Source organism: Oncorhynchus mykiss, chromosome 21 (assembly GCF_013265735.2).
Source record: "Oncorhynchus mykiss isolate Arlee chromosome 21, USDA_OmykA_1.1, whole genome shotgun sequence".
Lineage (NCBI taxonomy): Eukaryota > Metazoa > Chordata > Actinopteri > Salmoniformes > Salmonidae > Oncorhynchus > Oncorhynchus mykiss.
In genome coordinates, this window is record NC_048585.1 from 18,612,765 (window position 1) to 18,631,107 (window position 18,343).

General features: G+C 44.3%; 3 protein-coding genes across 6 annotated transcripts in view; all 3 read left to right on the forward strand.

Annotated features, from left to right (window-relative positions):
* The first annotated feature begins 918 nt into the window (after nucleotides 1-918).
* On the forward strand, nucleotides 919-5,040 carry LOC110499892 (lumican). Of its 2 annotated transcripts, none has more exons than XM_021576949.2 (3): nucleotides 919-1,343; nucleotides 2,290-3,165; nucleotides 3,441-5,040. In XM_021576949.2, the coding sequence occupies exons 2-3, from the start codon at nucleotides 2,292-2,294 to the stop codon at nucleotides 3,593-3,595; spliced, it is 1,029 nt and encodes a 342-aa protein (XP_021432624.1). In that variant the 5' UTR covers nucleotides 919-1,343; nucleotides 2,290-2,291; the 3' UTR covers nucleotides 3,596-5,040. The 2 variants fall into 2 exon arrangements, with proteins under 2 accessions (XP_021432624.1, XP_021432623.1); XM_021576948.2 differs by having other exon boundaries at nucleotides 945-1,343; nucleotides 2,285-3,165.
* A 3,372-nt stretch (nucleotides 5,041-8,412) lies between these two features.
* On the forward strand, nucleotides 8,413-15,647 carry LOC110499893 (keratocan-like). 2 transcript variants are annotated; one of them, XM_036957151.1, is made up of 4 exons: nucleotides 8,413-8,443; nucleotides 8,526-8,659; nucleotides 13,363-14,243; nucleotides 14,411-15,647. In XM_036957151.1, exons 1-4 carry the CDS (start codon nucleotides 8,435-8,437, stop codon nucleotides 14,578-14,580), a joined length of 1,194 nt encoding a protein of 397 aa, XP_036813046.1. In that variant the 5' UTR covers nucleotides 8,413-8,434; the 3' UTR covers nucleotides 14,581-15,647. The 2 variants fall into 2 exon arrangements, with proteins under 2 accessions (XP_036813046.1, XP_021432625.1); XM_021576950.2 differs by lacking the exons at nucleotides 8,413-8,443; nucleotides 8,526-8,659 and adding an exon at nucleotides 11,205-11,682.
* A 2,231-nt stretch (nucleotides 15,648-17,878) lies between these two features.
* LOC110499894 (leucine-rich repeat protein soc-2 homolog) overlaps nucleotides 17,879-18,343 on the forward strand; it is a 23,620-nt gene continuing 23,155 nt past the window's right edge. Inside the window, exons 1-2 of one of the 2 annotated variants that reach the window (XM_036957152.1) lie at nucleotides 17,879-17,987; nucleotides 18,143-18,206. In XM_036957152.1, the coding sequence (XP_036813047.1) occupies nucleotides 17,894-17,987; nucleotides 18,143-18,206 (158 nt within the window). In that variant the 5' untranslated portion in view covers nucleotides 17,879-17,893. Of the gene's footprint in view, nucleotides 17,988-18,142; nucleotides 18,207-18,308 lie in introns of those variants that run through there. The other variant, XM_036957153.1, reaches the window with a different exon arrangement.

Genomic DNA, 18,343 nt, shown 5'->3' on the forward strand with positions numbered 1-18,343 from the left:
TGGGAAACCATTACAATTTCAGTCTTCTTCAGCAATTTCAACAAAATCTTCTAGAAGAGCCATTGTCTTGAAACGTGTACTGTAGATACAGTGCAGTCTGCAGACGGATAGTTGGATATGGAAGGAGATGAAGAGCACTTTGAAGTGTGTGAAGATAAATGGAGGGAGGAGGAGAAGGAGGGGGTCTGACGGCACTTGAGTGATTTACAGTGGGGACCAGAGGAGGTTGGCGGGAGGAGCTATAGGAGGACTGGCTCATCGTAATGGCTGGAATGGAATTCTGGAATGGAATGAATTGAACAGAGTCAAACATGTGGTTTCCATATATTTGATGTGTTTGATACGGGTTCAATGAGGCCGTCCTCCCATATCTTCTCCCACCAGCCTCCTCTGCTGGGGACATATGGAATTCATTGGACTCACATCTGCCTCACCTTACTTTCCTCTATTATGGTACCATATGTTTACCATGAAGAAGCAGATGAGGTTAGGGTTTAGGGGCTAGGCACTCTCCACGGGCTCGGAAGAAAGCGGATGTTTACGGTTTTCAGGATTACGGTATTTTCAACCTAACTTCCGTTTCCCCTGAAAAACGGATGTGGGGACTCGGGAGTCTTCTTACACCTGCTATGTTAGGTTAAGGGCTAGGGGTCAGTTTGGGATTCAGCATAGGCTGTTTTATAATCCATTTCTGGTCCACTAAGACCTTGTCACTTTTTCCGAGACCCTATTTAAGGTTTCATGCTGCAGCATAACAATTGGCAGCTGGCTCTGGCTGCAGACAGAGTTTTTCCACACACCTTCTTTACCATTCCAGGAACCTTTCGTTTGAACTTGTATTCACTTCGCTTTTTTGTTAGTAGGTGGAAAGGAAGAAAGGGAGGTGGTTGTTTGGTGGAAAGGGAGGAAAAATGACAGATATATATGATGCCATGTGTCCTTTGTGATACTTCGCATCCTCATTCACGCATGAGGCGGACCTCGCATCCCAGACTGCACTGGTGCACCTGTGACTGGTTAGGCAGAGCCCGTAATGCTCAGATTCCATGCCTTAAAAACTCATGTCGATGTCATCGTCTTTATATACTACAGTGTGACTCCAGTTTGGGCAGCTGCCTTCTGTCAATCCGGGAGCACAGTCATCTGAAGAACCAGAAGCTTTCCCACCCCTTTCCCTCGCTCTCTCTTTCTCTCACTCTCTTTATCTCCCCCTCCCTCTCCCCTTCTCCCTCGTTCTCCTCCCTCTCTCCAGAGACATCTGGCTTTTGAGCAACCACAGTCTTCTTACCTGCTGACCTTCTATCCCACACGCAGAGGGAGAGAGAGAGAGAGAGGAGAGAAAGGTAAGAGGAATGGACTCTTGTCATTTCCTGAAGGATTCCTGCTCGGTTGTCCCTAGGTATTTGGTCTTTCCATGCTGGGATTGATAGCCATCCCAGTCCCAGCTAAACTTTGGGGGAGGATTGTGTGTGATACAGGGTTAACTAGTTGTCACTTGACAAGAGAAAGGAGTGGAGAGATTTTTGTACTTCGAAGTTATCTGATGCTTTTCATGTTGCGTTGGACAGTGTGTTGTTCTTATATTGCACCATGGCATGAATGCATTTATAAAATGAATACACTGTATTGATGCACAGTATTGTTAGTCAAAGTCTTGTTAGTCAAAGGCATTAATGTGTTTGCATTTGCAGTACGGTATTATCATGTGATGACATATCGTACTTTAAATCAACACATTGAGTTAAATCATCTTAAAAGTGTCAATATGTTGTGATGATGTTTATTTTGCCTTTATTTGTTGACATTATAAAGTGTGTGTTCACTGAAAAACCTGCATTGTTGGTTTATAGATAGTTTTTTACAGTAGGGATCTGCCTCTTTTTTAAAAGAGATTTGCAGTTCACTGGTATTACCAGATTGCTGCTTTTAGGGTGATTCATGAATAGTTTTGGTCAATTGAGCTTTTTCAATAGATGTTTTTTCTCTCTCAGGGAACCCAAGTGGCCTGAGATGAATGTTTCTAACTTGGAATCTGTAACAAGTCCATTCTTTACCAGTTTATGTCGTCTATCATGCAATCGAAATGTCATGTATTTAACTGTTCAAATAGAGTTTGTTCTCTGTAGATTTTAAAATCATAGTACCACTCAGGATAATAGTCGGTAAGACTATGTATGAAATGTTTAAGATGTGGTAGACAAACTTTTGCTGACTTTCTCCCCATTTCACTTTACGTTTTTTTCTTTGTTTCCCTTTCTCCCTCTGTCTGTTTTCTTCTCCCCAGTACAGTTATGTTTCCCCTCCGTGTCCCCATCTTTGCCGTGCTGGTCAGCCTGACCGTGGGCCAGTACGATGACTACGACTACCAGCCGGCCTCCCAGTATGGCCCGTCCAGCGGCAACTGTGCCCAGGAATGCGAGTGCCCCATCAACTTCCCCACTGCCATGTACTGTGACTCCCGCAACCTTAAGTTTGTGCCCATTGTGCCCTCAGGCATCAAGTACCTGTACCTGCAGAACAACCTGATCGAGGAGATCAAGGCTGGGGTCTTCGACAATGTCACGGCTGAACTCCGTTGGCTGGTCCTGGACCATAACCAGATCACCAATGAGAAGGTGGCCAAGGGAACCATCGACAAGCTGACCGGACTTCATAAGATCTTGTTCAGCTTCAACAAACTGACGGAAGCTGTGATCCCTCCCTCCAAGTCCTTGGACGAGCTGAAGATGATGAACAACCAGCTGTCCAAGTTCCCTGCAGGGAGTCTGGCCGGCATGCAGAACCTGACCTCGGTCCACCTCCAGAACAACGAGCTGACCTCTAAAGCTCTTAACGGGGTCTTCAAGGGCCTCAACAAGCTGGTGGCCATAGACTTGACCCACAACAAGCTGAAGAAGCTGCCCTCAGGCATGCCCAGTTCGCTGGAGACCTTCTATGGCGATCACAATGACATCAGCAGCATTGCCGCCGGGGACCTCAAAGAGCTGCCCAAGCTGGCGTACCTGAGGTTGGCCTACAATCAGATGACGGATGCAGGGATTCCGGCGGGCGTGTTCAATGTGACAAGCCTGATCGAGCTGGATCTGTCCTACAACAAGCTGCAGTCCATCCCTGAGATCAACGAACAGCTGGAGCATCTCTATCTGCAGGCCAACGAAATCAACAGTGAGTGATTTGTGTTTCCTCTTTTTTTCATTCTCTTTTCTCTTCTCTCTTTCTCTTCTCTCCCTTTTCTCTATTTTCTTTTCTCTTTCAACATTCTCTTTCCGTTCTCTTTCTCTATTTCGACATTGCAATCACAAATAAATCTAAATCAGTCATATCCATCCTCAAGTCTTTACTGCCTCCCAGCAAGTGTCAGGCAATCAGAGTAGGATGTGTACATACAATAGGAAATGTTGAATCATGTCAGTTCACCAAAACCCTTCCCACCCTTCCAGAGTTCAACCTGGAGAATATTTGCAAGTTCTCTGGCCCTCTGAACTACTCCAGACTGAAGCACCTGCGTCTGGATGGGAACAACATTACACATGCCAACCTACCCCATGACTCCTCCAACTGCCTGCGCCAAGCCTCTGACATCATCTTCGACTAAGGACCCTCCCCTCATCCGCAAGACTCCCTCTGTGACCCTCCCCCGGCACCACGACCCACCCTAAACTAATCCTTCAAACCCCAATAGGCACAATGTGGTTATATTCCAATATCTACAATAGCATTCTACTCAGAGTATATGGCCAATATGTTTCTTTATTCTAAGTGGAATGCTAGTGTGGATAATGAACCCGAGCGACAGTGTTTGCAACAACCCTAAATACGTATCCTCCCCCTACCGGCGAAATCGAGGTCACCTCTGTCAACTCATCGGTAGTCCTTTCTGTAAACACAGACTATGAAATAACAAACCAACAAAGGTTAGAAACCCCGGAGAGACCTTTTATTTTGCAGTGCATCATGGTATTCTCATGACAACTATAGAGTATATTGTCCGTAGCAAATGGCTGGCTCTGTACCAATAGTTTTGTCCAAATTTGCTGCAAATCAAACAATCGGCTGCAATATAATGTAATGGTGCCTCGTAAAAAGCACTTGAACTGTACTTGTCTGTACTTGTTTCAAACAATAGGTGCCTTTTCTTGTGAAAAAGAGACAATATAGGAACATAGGGATTCCTGAATGAAGTGCTTTTAATGAAAATGCAGCTCACACACTTCAAACATTCCAAAAGTAGTGGCACATGTTGTTTTCAGACAAGTACATTGAGGAATATGGGAATAAATGTCACTTGCAAATAAATGCATTGCCCATTCCTCTTTTGTATGTTTGTCATGATGTTTTTTTAAAGGTTTCTTGTATTTAGTCAGTACACTCCCAGAATCACATTGCTGTGCAAAAGACCTGCAGGTAAGGAATAAAAGTATCTAAGAGATCTGTGTTGTGTACTCTGGTATAATGTCTACTGGGGAAACACTGAACAGTGGAACACTTTTGGAACCAAATTAAAACTCATATGTCATATGTCAAAAGCTGTGGCATATTCCCCACCTTTCTGTATGAATGTTGGGGGGAAAGTTATTAACCATCCTTATCGACAAGATTAAAAGGCTTGACACTGAATAGCTCTGCTGAAGTAATTTACTGTTTTTTTTAATGAGTTATCATGTAGTTAAATAAGAGTCAATCGCCCGTTCATTGCAGATCACCGTTGTTGTGCCGACATTTATACAACATTTGCATTGCTTGCATGCATCTCATGGTAACTCTGTATGATAATAAAAGCTAGCATTTTACATTTTTTGTCCATTCATGGTTACCTTGTTTGCCATGTGTGCTTTTGCCCGTATAGCTTTATCAGAATAACAACAGTTTGTTGTGACGCTAACTTTATCTTGCTCTGTTGTGGCAACGTTGGTGGAATGTCATGTGCTATTTGGGCAGAGTATATCCCGATTTATTTTCATTATGGCTTTTGACTCAGTAATCGCTGGTGAATTTACTGTGAGGACATAACATACATTTGAATAAACTACATTTCCAATACTCATGTGAGGTAAATGTTTGTTTTAAACCTATAATACTCAGTCGTAAATTCAGCAGAAGATTTTTTTAAATGACTACATGTACCATATACTGTTTCCTGAGGAAACAGACAGTAAATGTGTCTGCAGTATGACAACATACACAAAACACGTGACACAAGAAGAATGAAATCTCTCTAGTCTCTTACCCCCCAGGCCCTACACTGATACATGTATGTTGCTTCTTACTTTAAGCTTTCCTGAGTGGTTTGTGTTTTAGGGGTTAATGTGTTGTGTTTGGGCCTGCACCAGGATGGTTGGCAACTCTCTTCCTTCAGGAAATGGGTCTTCTCCCAGTGTCATGCTGTGTCTCTGCACATGAATATCAAGTGGAAAATTCTGATCTGTTCCATATTCTCCTTGGATGTGTGGGTGGGTGGGTGGGTGGTTGGGATGGTTTGGTGGGTTTGGTGGAAGGGAGGGTGGATGTAGTGCCAGTGCAGGCATGTAGGTATGTAGATCCTATGGTCCTGGAGGGCTGCAGGGGTTGCAGGGTTTGACTGGGGCCCAGAGCTGACGGCTCAGTTGAGGTAGCTGTAACTATCCACACGGTTAGCTTTGATGTAATGATGTGTGGTAAACAGGTTTTTGGTGTTCCTTACATGGTGATTTGACAGAAGGATGCCTGTTACTTAATCAACAGTAAGTAACGCCAAACAGGTCAAGCAGCCACTTGGGTGATGTTTGACGGCCATTTTGTGCCAGAACACTCAATGCTTTGGGAGTCATTTGTGCAGTGTGCACCACCTCCAACACAGGATCATAACTAAAGTATGGCCCAGTGGTGATTTTCCATCAGAACGACATAAACACGTAAGCCAGTGCCTACGTGTTCCAACAGGTCTACACGTAGGCACGGGTTGTTTTTGCAGATGGTTTTGCAGATGTTGACAACCTCTCTGAAGTGTCCAGGGTGGGTGGGACTGGGGGAGTCCATTTGGGATATGGAAAGGGGATTTCAGGGAAGAGCTGATGGATGAGCAGAACCAGTGGACTAATGCGTTTCTCACATTGTACCAATCTGTAATCCCACACACTCCTCATCTTTTTCAAAGACCAGACATGGAAAATTCCTGGCGCAGACAGTCCACAGACAAATACACCGTCCAGAGTGAGGAACGTTGGACTAATTTGGTGAAGCAATTCTTCCAGTTCAAACACCGGGGCTGAGAAATCACGAAAGTGCCGGTGTTTGAGGGAGGGATACTTTAAAACATTTACTCCCTCACGTGGAGATATGCATCTGTTGGTTTTCTTGTGTAGTTTTATACTGAAGACATTTCTGTTTTAATGTTTATTAGGAGTGAACTGTTAGCATGCTGGCTATGTAAAATCGTATTTGGGATGGGATCTGTGCTGGGATCAGTGGTGTCGGCTAAGTCGTGCATGCCCAATTAGAGCAGACACTTTCTACAGGCTCCAGGTCAACTAATTAGCTAAACGTCTTTAGTGAGTATCACTGAACGGGTTGCCAGACGTTACATTTTTCTAGCCTGTTACTCGTAATAAGATCCCGCAGTTATAGTCAATCACACCTTGCAATTGCTCCTCTTGCACAAATAATATCGTTGAGAGGGGTATATTATATTTGACACAGTGGTTTTCTTTCACTCTAAGCTGAGTGCTATTCTGCCGGTGCTTCTATATGTCTAGTCACTCTAGAATATTCCTGGATATTCTTTGACCTAAACAAGAGACCTACCTCAAATTAAATTTTAACCAATTGAAGCATGAGCGGCAGGATTTATAAAACCCCTAAATGACCTAGATGACATGTATCATATTAGTCTTTACAATATTGCTCACATCTTACTGTGTTTTTGCACAACCATTCTTACTGATCCCAAATCCAATATAATTTCCTCCTCTTCCTCCTCGCCATTCCTCCGTCGGAGAATAGCTTGGAGCTCTTGCTGCCATGTCTAGACAATAAAGCCCTTCATAAAGTCATGGCCCGCACTTCCTCTTCCCTGCATTTGGAAATGTTTCATGAAAGTTTAATCAGCTGCCTGGCCAGGACGTTCGGCTCAAAGGCCCATCCTAGTCACCTTATCCAGCTGTTCTCACTATGCGCTTTCCTCTGTTAAATGTTTTTGTCTCCCCTCTCTCCCTCCCTCCTTTCTCTATTTTCTCTGTCTGAATAGTAAATTCCTGGGATCATCAACTAGATTCAACCCTAGGATGATTTTTTTCTTGAGCGGATGGTCATGATTACTAATCATTTGCAGACTGCAAATTGATTGCAAGAAGCCCAAACAGATATAATATTTGACTAAAACAAAATCATTTAAAATATTGCTTACATTTGTATACAATCCGTACTATGCATGAGAATACTTGGGAAGAGATTTCCTAAATTAAAATCACTGATTTCCTGGTGTTTTTATATTCTTATATCCAACAATGAAAATCATTTTTGCTCAGAAAACTTTGGGGCAAGTTTTCTCCCTACTCTCTTTCCCATATCCTTTATTCTCTTGCCCCTCTCTATTCTCCATCTCCCCATTTCGTTCTCCCTCCAGGATCCAGATGTCCCCGCTCTGCTCCTGTCCTCCCTGGGCCTGCCCTGTTTATCACACACAGAGAGAGAGAGAGAGAGAGAGAGAGAGAGAGAGAGAATGGAATACATAAACAGAGGGCCTGAAGGGATGAAGGGAGAGTAGAGAGAGAGGTAGAGTGCTGCAGTGTTAACCCTGTCAATGTTCTTTGTGTGTGTGCATGTTGCTCTGTTTGTGTCACTAAGTACCTGTGGGTGTTAGTACTCAGTAGCCTTACATTCTTGGTTATCAAGGTGCCTGAATGATTCCCTAAGCTCCACTCAGTCCTGGACTGACACTATGATAAACATAACCTATGAAGAGGTCATGTGCATTGCTATGGCGAGAATGATTGGGTACAAGTTGACGTTCCAGCTAGGGCCGGGACAATACCAGTATCACCATCATTTTTTCCATTATAAAAATTAAAACACAAAGCAGAACAAACTATTTGGTCCTTTAAAAACCTGCTGTGCTGGTGAAAAGTAGCCAATGAACACTTCCGAAAGGACAATCCCCACAAACCCATACCCCCACCCTTACCCGCACACACACACACACACACACACACACACACACACACACACACACACACACACACACACACACACACACACACACACACACACACACACACCCATACTCACCCACACACACCCCCACCCTCACCCCAACCCCCCCTCACCCACACACACCCCCCACCCTCACCCATACCCCCCACCCACCCTCACACACACTCCCCCACCCTCACCCCTACCCCCACTCTTACCCCCCCACCCTCACCCTCACACACACACCCTCTCTCTGCTCCACCAGTGGATGTCAAAGGTACAGCCTTGAGGAAATAATATTAAAAACAATACAGAATCTAATAGGGCTTTCTCTCTCTCTCTCTCCTCCTTGGTTGCAGGGAGCAACTGAGACTGTTAGAGCACTGTGGACCAGCACCAGAGAAGAGTACTGGAGGACCAGACAACCACTACTACCCCTGAGCCAAGCATCACCTGGCCATACACTACCAACAAACACCGTTTGGAGAAGCAGGTATTGTTTTTCCTGAAGAGGGGTGAAAGGCTAAAAGGGGTGTGGATGGGTCATCCTTTTCGGTTCTTTTCTTTTGGGGGGGCATTATTTACATCTGGAGAGACTGATATGAGAAGTATTCTGGTCTTTACCTTTGATCTTGTGCCGCGTGCCAGTTTCTGTTCCAAAAACGAACAATGCGTTCAAGAGATCAAGCTGTATTTTGTGCAGTTTGCTGCAGTCTTGCAGGGGGTGTGCCATTCAATTAGAATTAGAACAGGTTTTTGGCACAAGTGTACTCGCAGATGGTTTCTTAGTTAAATGTCTCCCTTGAAAAGTATGTTTCGAAGTTTGTTAGTGGAAAGAAATAATGCAGTAACAGATTGATAATGACAGCAGTGGAAGAGTTTATAGAAATGTTTGTGGTCATACACACATCCTTAAAAACGTAGGTGCTGGGCTAAAGAATTAAACTTGAAAAGAACGAAGGCCTGCATAATGAATATGCTCCCAATTTAGATACTATTGTAAAATCTGCAGAGATAAAAACTGCATCATGTTTGATATTCCAATGCCAGACCTAGTTCTGCTTTCCAGAGCCTTGTAGTCTTATGTTGACACAGGGCTTGTTTAACACAGCTGTAACTGAGCTGAATGTCCTCTGATCAATGCTGGAGAGAATTCCATTTCATTTCAGCGCAGTCATCAAGTAGAGCTGAACCCAACTGAAGCCCGTTCAAACTCAGTCCTTTAACTAATTAACATAGCTGGCTTTGACTGGAAACCTCTTCCAGGAAAATGACAATATCATACTCCTCCACATGTTTCCTTTCAGGTTGTCAAACAGGGAAGTGGCCAACATTTGTTTTCAACCCTGTTTTGTTCCATTCTGCAACATAATGAGAAGCCCACAAGTCACAAGTTAATAATACAGTGAGGTTATGAAAACTTGGTTGTCGCTTTGCCATTAAATCAATAGTAATGTAGTTATACTAATGAAAATCCTAATGGATGGATTCCCTTGTGGTGCATATCTGCACTCTAATTTTTCATTTGATTAGAGACATCTGATTCCCATCAAGACGAGGTAAAAACATGACTGAAGTATTGCCAAGTTACTGTGGTTAGTTTGCAGTGCAGAACACTTCATTAATTGTTATTGTTTGTCCATTTCATGCACATTTCTCATGACCAGTTTTACTATATAGTTACTGCTGATGTCTAAGTGCCTCTAAAGAGAAACAGATGATCTTTTAAATTAAATTTAACCCTTATTTTATCATGTAAGTTGACTGAGAACACGTTCTTGTGTACAGCAACGACCTGGGGAATTGCTACAGGGGAGAGGAGGGGGATGAATGAGCCAATTGGAAGCTGGGGATGATGTGTAGGTGTGGCAACTCTGGGAATGACCACACCTTTCTCCATCTTTATTGATATACCAGCTCTGCTAGACTGATACCACTATAGAGTGGTGGGCGTATGCTGAGGGTGCCTTTTCAACAGCAAAGTGTTTTGTGATGGAGATGGAGATGGAGGTCAAACAGATGCTGAGATGCTGTAAATGCCAAACCAGAAACTCACATATTTTCATTATGAGTGGACATGACGTAAACAATATGCATCACTGATTTGCAACTTCCAGGTTTTGAAAACAGCTGAGTCTTTTTAGGAGTTTTCTATTTTTGAGTGAAAGCAACATGGTGTCTGTTCCCATTGAGGTAAAATAACCTGTGAGGAGATATGCACCGTGATTGATGCACAGTCACTGTTCATTAAGGGGTTAGAGTGTTTCTACCTCTCGCATTGTGTTGAGGAGTGACTGTATTGTGTACTAGCAGCTTGCCAGACACGAGACGATCCCTATTGGTCTCTCGCGGCACATCTTGGATCAAGGCTAGCTCCAACCTGGACAAGCCAATCAGATGGGATTATCCGAAGGTATTAGGTGGGCCTATGGCAGCTTCAAAGGAAATGAGAATGAGCAAAACCAAATGACCTACCCATCCCAGCTAGCCCAACCCCAGTGCTAACTTGAGAACACTTTGCCAACCCAGTCTACACCTTTTAAATCCCCTTATTGTCACTCTAACCCCACCCCATTAAGTCTCATGTCTGGACAGACCGATGTGTACTTAATTGTACTGGGTTTGATGTCTTTTAAGGTCAGAGTCTGATTGTGTCCGATTGTGCTGGAAGATTGTTGGGTGGGTCCGCATCAGAAAGGATTTAAACAAATCTGAATCATTAGCAAAAGCCAATTTGTTCCCACAGTGTATAATTTGTTTGCAGTTCTCTGAATTCCAATTCAGAGAATTGTCAGAAAGAACACCAAGGACTGAAAGACATTGTCAAAGCCATACGTTGTGAGTGGGATTATCCTATGTTGTGAATTGGCCCAAAAGAGGGCCATCAGCACATCCCTTATCATGCCAACACAAGGAGACACTGTGACCATATTTCTCTTGGGTTTTTATGGCCAAGTCACTATTATGAGGAACACATGGATTGCTATTGCACCATTCCGCACAGAAAAATGAGGAGACTTGTTTCTTTCAAACAGAGTTGAGTTGTTCCATTCAGACATCGCTGCCTGATTAGCGCTAAGTACATTAGAGATCTCAGCAGAACATTTACCTGAAGGACATAAACAGAGAGATGGTGCCAAATGCCAACTATGGGAGAACGGGGAGTGGACAGAAGGGTTAGGGTGGTTTCATAGTGAGTTATAGGCCCGTATTAGCCTGATTTTGAAGTGGGCCAAGTCTCACGGCCTCAGCTACCACACCTTCGCAGGCTTAACAGGGAAAAAATCACCACATGGATTATGACCTCTGATTACAGGCCTCTGATTGGCCGAGAGGAACTACAGTGTGACTGTCAATGAAGGGTTCCCACCAACTGAATGAAGACACCGATGGTACAAATACAGGGGAGGTGAGCGGTGTTTCTCTGAGTTTGGGACTACAGTTGCTACCACATTTCTTGAGCAAGGCAGAAACAGGGCGCAAAGACAGACTTTGGAAAATCACTTGAACTCAAAGGTACGTATGGTTCTAGGGGACGATTAAATTGGGTTTCCAGTTTGAGGAAAAGTAGGTATAGATGGGACTTTGCTTGCAAACTAATGGTCACAAAGACAATGTGAGTTGAGTTCTGGGAGGTGAAAGTTGAGGCACATTGATTGGCTGGACCTTTATTTGGCGATTTCCTGCGTTAATTTGTACTATACAGTAGGTAATTGCACTGAAAAGCCAGAGCTTGTGAATGGCTTTGAGGCTTTGAACGAGTGAGGCTCTGGAGAGATTCCAGTTATGGTCTTTACGGTAGTTTGCTTAACAGGAATTTCCCATTTGACAAATGTGATAAGTAAAAGTAACTTTTCCTGACCTTGGCCAAACTAAATACTAGCAGCTATAATTATGGTCAGGTGGAAAGTTTAACCCAACAGTTGGGTCTCTACGGTTAGAGGCATGGACACATTGTGTTCCATAGATCTTTGGCCCCATACAGTGAGATACGAGATGCCAGGGGCCCCAAGACCAGGTGAGCGGGCCACGTCTTTGAAGTGGGCCCAGCCATGGCATAACCAGGCCTGTTGAAAATGAGTTCCAGACCAACGTGGGGAGCACACACCAAGAATTTAAACCAGCACCAGATGACAGTTGAGAGGAATCAAGCATTCTGGGACAGGATGGGTGGATGTGCTATTGCAGAGTTTAGATGCCTCTGAGTTATTGTCTGCCTCTGTCAATCTCTTTGTCACTTTGGCTTCCTGTCTCGCTATCATCCCCAGTTCCTCTTTTCTCCATGTTTTTCCTCTTCTATGTAGGTTAATTCCACTTTCTCTGTTATGATTGTGTGGAGAATGTAACTGCTTTTATATGCATCTGTGTACTGTATGTATAAATGTTTATATGGCATTCCACGGCTCGGTGTGTTGGTGGGTACTTTAATTCATTACCAATGTCAGGTGTAACAGATTGTGCTTCATCCACAACAGAGTCAGGTGGATTTGGTTTGCTCTGTGTTTTACTCCTAAAGGAGCACCCAACCTCAGGCCAACCTCTATTGCCTCCTGCATGTGCCGATTTGACAGATTAGCATCCAATCAGAAGTATTCGTGTAAGGCCATTAGCTGACCTGGCAGTGCGTCCTGCCCTTAAGAAAGCTTATAATCTCCCATGGACCCAGTGGACAGCTGGCCTGACCACATGATGTGCCAACGCTCATTAACTTCATGTAAACTCGATTGCTAATGACCTTGCTTCAATGCAGGAGATTTTAAGCTAGCATTGATGGAAGGCCTGGCAGTTTTTTCAATAAGGGACTAAATTAACGAGACACCTGGAATCGTTGTTGTTTACATATGAATGAACTTAAAGCAGCTTGATGAACACTTGCACACTTAATGCACCATGTCCAAATAAGCTCATCTGTACTTGAAAGCACTTAATCTAAAATAAGGTGAGAGGAAACGAGACTCGCCTAAAAAAAAAAACAGGATACGTCACAATGAAGTGCTAACCCCTAGTCCTCAATCCGGTCCATGTTGAGTTATCTTGGAACATGCAGAGATCATCATCTGTGTATTTGGGTCGGTGTGTTTGTTCAACCATGTTCTTGATCTTGTCTTCAGGGTTTGTGTCTGTGCCTGTATCTGTGTCTGTGTTTTGCATAAGAGTCAGTCTCATCTCATGTGTTTTCTCTCTCCTCTACCCCAGGCTGAGTGTTAAGATGGCGCTTCTCCTGGCCTTTTCCTCCGTCCTCCTTCTGGTCGGTCCCGCTCTGGCCCAGAGCCCTGACATGTCCTACGGCGACTATATGGCCCAGTTACAGGCCTGTCCCAAAGAGTGCCGCTGCCCGCCCAGCTTCCCCAACGCCGTTTACTGCGACAACAAGGCTCTGAAGCGCATCCCCACCATCCCCCCACACACCTGGTATCTCTACCTGCAGAACAACCTCATCGACGTACTGTCAACAGATGCTCTCCGCAACGCCACGCAGCTGCGCTGGATCAACCTCAACCGCAACCGCATCACCAGCGAGGGCATGGAGGAGGGTGCCTTGGCCGCCATGCTCCGCCTGGTCCACCTCTACATGGACGACAACCTGCTGAGCTCCGTCCCAGCCAACTTGCCCTCCAGCCTGGAGCAGCTGCGCCTCTCCCGCAACCGCATCTCCAAGATCCCCGCCGGGGTGTTCTCAGGTCTGGATCGGATGACACTGCTGGAACTGCAGGGGAACAAGCTCCAGGATGACGCAGTGACCGAGGTGAGCCTCAAGGGCCTGAGCAACCTGGTCCAGATCAACCTGGCCAAGAACCAGCTTACCACCATGCCCCTGGGCCTCCCCATCACCATCACCCAGCTCTTCCTGGACAACAACGCCATTGAGAAGATCCCCGCTGACTACTTCAAGGGTCTACCCAAGGTGGCCTTCCTCAGGCTCAACCGCAACAAGCTGGGAAACGGCGGGCTGCCCAAGAACGTGTTCAACATGTCCAGCATCCTGGACCTGCAGTTGTCCCATAACCAGCTAACTCAGGTTCCTATGATCCCCTCAGGCCTGGAACACCTCCACCTGGACCACAACCAGATTAAGAGTATGTTTTTGACACTGTTCTAGTTTCATTGATACATTGACTGATTGCCTGGATGGTTAACTGATGATTGGTTTAAAATCCAGATAATTATATTATTATAATCAGTGGAAAATGTTTTTGATGAGTTGTATGGCTGTTTTGCTAAGATGGTGTATTTGCAATTGCAGGTGTGAATGGATCTGATATCTGCCCTGTGTCGGCTGATGCTCTGGAGGGCTATGTCACTGAGACCGCTCCTAAACTCCGCTACCTCCGTCTCGATGGCAATGAGGTCAAGCCACCAATACCCAGAGACCTCATGATGTGCTTCCGTCTCCTCAGGTCCATCGTCATATAAGAAACACACTTCCACCAGCCAATCGCATCTAGTTATAGTCTCCCGGATCCAAGGGCAGATGATTACTAATGAATGGAAGTGACTATGCTAATCTATATGGATTTTTGATCTGTGGACTACACATTTGCATACTTATGTTGAGAACTACATATTAGACGTCAGGGTCGGGGTCAAACCAAACTCTGTCAATTTAAGAATTAATGCAATGAATTGGTCAATAGAAAATAATGGGCCATTTTCAGTTGTTGAATTGAGTCTCCTGAATTGGTAGAATGGGAATGGAATTGACCTCAACCTTGTTGGGTGAAGGTCACCTGACAATCTGTAGATAGTGTGATTGGACTGCACTACTGTCTTTTGACCACTAGTTGTGCCTTATGTTCGTCCTGTAGTCACAAGTGCTTAATGCAACAGTGCAGTATGTCTGAGTTGCTGAATGTGCTGTTTCAATACAGCACACATTGATCTGAAAGTGGTAGAAAACCTTGAAATTGTGTTTTTCCAAAAAAGACAATAATTTACTATGGCAATGTGATTGGGACAAGATAAGAGGAATAATGTTTATAACCGTATGTATTTAAGGCATGTTGAATCTTCTGATGACTCATTGTCCCCATTCTCTTTATTTGAATGGAAGATCATCTTTTGTGAATACCAAAATAATACTTTTTAAACATTGTATACTGCTCCTCTCTGACAGAATAACTTGAATTGATGATATCAGACTTGAAACCAAATGAAATGCAAATTATTTTATTTTCAAGTTCTCTGTGAATATGAATATGTTGAGCTAACTTTAGACACATGCTATTCCACACAAACATGCAATTGTTTGCTCTTTTAAAACATTTAGCTCATTTATTTAATTGTCTGTTTTTCACTGAATTCACTGAGTTCTTGATCACTGTCTCAAATGTGAAGTTCCATTTTGTACTCAATGGGTCAACCTATTTGCAGTCATACGTATTTCGGAAATACCAAAGCAATTTTGGAATGCTTACATTTTGTTAAGTTGTGAATTCCTTATACAGTCAATAATATAAATAAAACATTTTTCTGGAAAAACATTAAACGAAGGAAGAAATATGTTGCATTAATCACCTTCCCTTCTATAGACACACTCACAAACACACAGACAGACACACACATACAGACACACACAGACAGAGAGAGACTCAATCACACTCACAAACACACAGACAGACACACACAGACAGACACACACAGACAGAGAGAGACTCAATCACACTCACACAGAGACCTAGAAACCACACATTCTTTGAGTGCACATTTGCGGTAGTCTCTATGACTTACTGCTTAATAGTTGGAGCGCTAAGATCTCCCAGAATGCACTCCCAAGCCGCTGGCTTGGTAATGATATGATGAAGGTGTTGTCACTTTATGATCTCTCTCAGGACACATTTCCACCATTCTGCTATAGCCAATGTTTGGTGACCGATGGAATCGACAGTACAGTCAGAGTACTATTCTTGCAGGAATACCACAACAGTGGCAAACACACTCAGTAATGCAACAACGTGTAAGAATTGACAGGGATTGTTATTGTTGGCCAGAAGCAAGCATTCCTCATGTCAGTTGTGATCAATCACTCTCGCTTCATATCGCCTTCTTCAGAACTTTCTCTCCCTCTCTAAATCTCTCTTTCCTTTTCATGGTTGGTGTTTTAGCTGGTAACAGTCTCAGATTACAATATGAATTAATTAACCAATCAATTAAACCAATCCCTTCTCAGAATCATTCTAGGGTTAGTAAAATCAGAACTCCACCTGACCATAACTATACACTGAGTGTACAAAACATTATGAACAACTGCACTTTCCATGACATAGACTGACCAGGTAAATCCAGGTGAAAGCTATGATCCCTTATTGATGTCACCTGTTATTAAATTCACTTCAATCAGTGTAAATGAAGGGGAGGAGACAGGTTAAAGAAGGATTTTCAAGCCTTGTATTGTATTGTGTATGTGTGCCATTCAGTGGGTGAATGGGCAAGACAAAATATTTAAGTGCCTTTAAACAGGTTATGGTAGTAGGTGCGAGGCGCACCAATTTGAGTGTGTCAAGAACTGCAATGCTGCTGGTCATTTTTACGCTCAACCGTTTCCCGTGTGCATCAAGAATGGTCCACCACCCAAAGGACATCCAGCCAACTTGACACAACTGTGGGAAGCATTGGAGTCAACATGGACCAGCATCCCTGTGGAATACGTTCAACACCCTGACAAATTGAGGCTGTTTTGAGGGCAAAGGGGGGTGAAACTCAATATTAGGAAGGTGTTCCTAATGTTTTGTACACTTAGTGTATGTCACCATTCCTGGTAGCAGGTGTAGCACGATTCCCAACGATTCCCAATGATTCTAAACGATTCCAAACGATTCCCAGCATTCCAGCATAGTTCAATTTCTCTCACTCAGCAAAAACTCCTGTTACTTGGGGAGAAAGAAAGAGATAGGTTTGGGGGGTCGAGTGAAAATTGAGGCCAGAAAACCAGAAACGTAGGATTAAACTGACACATGAAAACTAGTAAGGTACTTCCTGTCTGTGTCTACTGCTCCGGCCTGGGTGGAAGTGGGAATAGCAGGTCCTAGGTCAGTTTGTATTTCCCTCCTATCGGTTTAGCATTAGGAATTAGAATTAAGTGAGTTGACCCTGGATCTGCATTTAATCCCAACCTCTGCCTGCATTGGGCCTTGACTGTGCTGCACCAAGACCCAACCACAGATACAGGATATGATTTCCCAGTCCAAGTATTGAACAATAGATTTGAAGATAAAACTGACCTGTGGTTAGGAGGAAACGTAGCTGAGTTATACCAGTGTATGGAGAGCTGAGGCCGTTCTCCTCCAGGCAGGGACTTCCTCTCGGCAGCGTGCTAACAGAGGCTCCTCACAGAGGCCCCATTGTGTTCTGGGGCCCTGTAGATTCCTCACCACACATGAAAGCCGCACATGCCAGAGTTTCACCTTCTGAAAAGGAAGACAAACATTTCTGAGTCACACTGCAGGTCTGATTAAGCCACGCACCCCTCTAGAAAAATAAGGGCTACTCTTGTTAGGGATTAAGATATTATTTTGTCCATTTGGGTGCTTCTCTCTCTCTCTCTGTCCCTCTCTGTCTCTCTCTCTCTCTGTGTCTATCTGGTGTCTGTTGATATAGCAGGTTCTCTATGTGTGTGTGTGTGTGTGTGTGTGTGTGTGTGTGTGTGTGTGTGTGTGTGTGTGTGTGTGTGTGTGTGTGTGTGTGTGTGTGTGTGTGTGTGTGTGTGTGTGTGTGTGTGTGAAAAGTGTTCATGGTACGGGGTGGGTGCACAGCCCAAGTCCGAGTGACCAAAAGCTATCCACTCCCCTCCGATCGTTCTCAGTGCCTACCTTCTCACACGCAAGGTAGGGCACACTGCTCTGGTCTGCCAGAGCACACACACCAACACACACCATCACATACACACCTGTACACACCTACACACACACACACATACACACTTATACACACCCACCCTCTCTCTTCCCGGCACCCTGAGCAACCTCTTACCATTGGCCAGGTCCCCTAGCCCTCAGCATCTCCATCAAGGCTGAAGGGACCATTCAAGAAAACAGGAGACAGAGGTAAGCCTTCTGGGTGCTATCTTCACTATGGGCTATGGGTTTTAGTATGCAGGATTTGCAAGGCACTAGCTAAATGAACCCCTCTAAACAGTGCTGTTCACAGGGGTTTGTGCAGTGCATGGACACGTTGGCTAATT